Source organism: Pinus tabuliformis, chromosome 6 (assembly GCF_031772625.1).
Source record: "Pinus tabuliformis cultivar Carrire ecotype Pingquan chromosome 6, CPIR1, whole genome shotgun sequence".
Taxonomy (NCBI): Eukaryota; Viridiplantae; Streptophyta; class Pinopsida; order Pinales; family Pinaceae; genus Pinus; species Pinus tabuliformis.
The window spans coordinates 1,516,179,861-1,516,183,057 of record NC_142292.1 but is presented as its reverse complement, the minus strand read 5'-3'; the positions used below and the strand labels follow the sequence as shown (position 1 = coordinate 1,516,183,057).

Genomic DNA, 3,197 nt, shown 5'->3' with positions numbered 1-3,197 from the left:
TGTCCTATCAAGTGCTCCACTTATGAGACATGAAGGGAAATCTTATCCTTTAACTCATATATCTTTCGCGAAACTGATTATTTCATCCAATCTTTTGACGCACAAGAGTTAAATTGATTTTCTACACATTTTATTTTATTTTCAATTAATTCATTGTTGTAATTATTATAGGGATGCATTGTTGAGAGGCTTGGATCATGACAGAGGGCAACCCCTCGACCATTTACTTTCCTGTATGGGGCGAGTTTTTATGTGAATTTTAATTGTATTTGTTAAATATGTTAGCTAATTTAATTATGGGAAAACAAATTAATATGTTTTTTTGCTCATCTATCACCCATCTTATTGTGTTTCTTTGTGAACATTCCACATTAAGTTTACGGATATTAAAGTATTTAATTATTGTTATTTACTTTATTTTTGATGAATTAGCCTGGATTATTGTTGGCCTCTTCCATTTACTTCACTGTATGGAGTGAGTTTTTATGTGAATTTTAATTGTATTTGCTAAGTATGTTAGCTGATTTAATTATGGGAAAACAAACTAATTTGTTTTTTTGCTCATCTATCATCTATCACCCATCTTATTGATGCCACATTAAGTTTACGAATATTAAAGTAGTTAATTATTGTTATTTTGCTTTATTTTTTATGAATTAACATGGATTATTGTTGGCTTTGCCCATGATGTCTTTCCTAATGTTGTTGGAGTGGTTCTCATGCGTAAAAGTAACCAACCTCCATGGTTGGCATATTTACATAACTCCAAGAGGAATTTCAGAACATAGATTTTGTTCCTAAGGATGATGATATGGTTTTTTTTTTTACCTAACTCATACTTAGGTCTACTCGATTAGGCTTGAGCTTATGATCTATAGTTGAAACAACTCACCCCTTGCATAATTGGGCAAGCATAATTCGGTGACCATCTTTGGATTTCACATAAACAAATATAAATATTGGAAATACAAGACATGGGTTTTTGTCAAAACATCCCCAATTAAGTGTCATGTGAGTGGCTTTTCCAAAAAGTTCAAGGAATGGGTGCTACTTACAGTTCTTCTTTCAGGTTTCTCCAAAAAGTTCAAGGAATGGGTGCTACTTACAATTCTTCTTTCAGGGACATCTTTCTTGTTGCATAGGTTTTCGTCAAAACATCGCCAATTAAGTGTCATGTGAATGGTTTCTCCAAAAAGTTCAATAGAATGGGTGCTACTAATAGTTCTTTCATGAACATCTTTCTTATTACAGTAATTGACATAATAAAACAAGTACTTATCAAATGAAATAGCTCCAACCTATCCTCATACGAACATCTTTCTTGTTACATTAATTGACATAATAAAACAACTACTTATCAAATGAAATAGCTCCAACCTATCCTCATACAATTTCATAATATATTGATCCAATGTAATCATATCTTAACCTATTTTCTAACTAAAATATTTCAAAAACAACCAACATAATATTTTGTAAATTTGGAAGAATTACTTCCAATTGGCCCCTTGCTCTTTTCTTGTATAAATGTATGGGCAAAGAAAAGGTTGAAAGAGTAAGTTAGGCAAAGAAGAACCAAGACGCAACCAGATTATTGTTGCACCATGTTTTTAATAAAGCATGCAAATTTGTATCATATGAAGCTTTAATTTGTGAGTAAGCTTTATGAGCCATGATTGGTGAAGGAGGGCCCCCTTCAGTCGGTAGGTGCTGGAGTGTTATTTGTTAATTAGGTTTACGATAGGACCTTTGTAATTCCTTATGCTTTGATTTTATGCCCAGTTGCTAATTTCCAGATCTTAATGTTTACATCGGTTATCTGTTACGTTGAGAAGGTTGATTTGCTGAATTTCAGATTTTGCTACATTGACATTTTAGGTGATTTATTTCTGGTTTTCTTTAGTGTTATTTATAATAGGGTTTTTGAGAGTCCTAAATTTATATATAATAGGGAGGGTTTTTGAGAGTCCTAAATTTATATAAGCAATCAAAAACCAATTTTAAATAACAAAAAATTAGCATTTTTTTTTTCGAATTCCAGAAAAATAAGAGACTAGTACAATATGGTCCATATCTATGGTCCATATCTATTTATGTCAATCAGCCTCCCTGCCCCTTCTACGCAGAGAGAGGGATGGGTCTAAAAGGGAGAAATCTCGAAGCGTACAGAACAACTGCCAAGATACAATTGAGCTCCGATCTGCGAAGAACAACACTCATCCATAGCTCTAATAGCTTCTCTCAGACACACCCCGCAGTCGGGCGCTGTAAGAGTTGTCAAGCACATTTCTAATCCATAAACGGTCACAGAAGAATTCACCACCCATGCTCCGGTGGCGAATCTATTCACGTTTAAGGGAGCTTCGCCTGCCAGAGTCTACATGAGATTCGCGACAGTGTAATTGAAAGCTTCAATATCATGGCTGCTCTTAACATTCTCAAGAGCGTAGGAAACGTTGGTATCGAGATCAGAGGGGAAACTGTAATTCCCATAGCGAATGAAGCAGAATTCCAACTGAACACGAGCGCCTATGGCAGTTTGATAGGCAGTTGTGAGGCTGCAGCGCAGCAGTTGTGAGGCTGCAGCGGAACAGCTTTGGCAGTCGTGGTGAGAGACGTCGGGCCTGCATTGCAGAAGACCGTAGACTCCACCATAAGTATATGTTGCCAATCCGCCGTTGTGGGCGGCGGCTTTCACGAGGGATTGCAATACCATATTGACGTGCTCTCGTATTTACTGCCATTGCTGTATTTATTTACGTTGCAGAGACCGTAAATAAAAGGATCGGATTGCCCATCGACAGCTGAGATCGAAAGTACATTACGCTGCAGTGCGAATAACAATAATGGCATCCAACACCACCGCCATCCTATGCTGCCTTCCATCTTCTGCGTTATGAAGGCAAACAAAATGTTATGATGTTGCGGAATTGAGAGGGATTAGGGAGAGAGGAGGGGGTACGAAATTGTAATCTTTAGAGGGGACAAGGAATGAATGAAGTAATGTACAAACAAAGGAATGGAGGAGTCGATGCACATACAAAGCCAAAGCGATTTTCAGTGAATATTAGGAGAGAAGAGAAGGAAGGATTTTATAGATGGAGGATGCAATGAAGCCACAGAAAGGCCAAGTCTAGTGCCGGCGAGAACACGCGTTAAAGGAATTTATTTGAAAACCTAATTCTCGATGATGATGG

At 36.9% G+C, this 3,197-nt stretch overlaps 1 protein-coding gene across 1 annotated transcript; it reads right to left on the bottom strand.

Moving 5' to 3' along the window:
• Positions 1 to 2,140: 2,140 nt before the first annotated feature.
• On the bottom strand, positions 2,141 to 2,716 carry LOC149264439 (antimicrobial ginkbilobin-2-like protein). The gene is made up of 2 exons (XM_089398969.1): positions 2,435 to 2,716; positions 2,141 to 2,377 (listed from the first exon to the last, which is right to left on the bottom strand). The coding sequence occupies exons 1-2, from the start codon at positions 2,714 to 2,716 to the stop codon at positions 2,141 to 2,143; spliced, it is 519 nt and encodes a 172-aa protein (XP_089255095.1).
• Between the last annotated feature and the right edge of the window lie 481 nt (positions 2,717 to 3,197).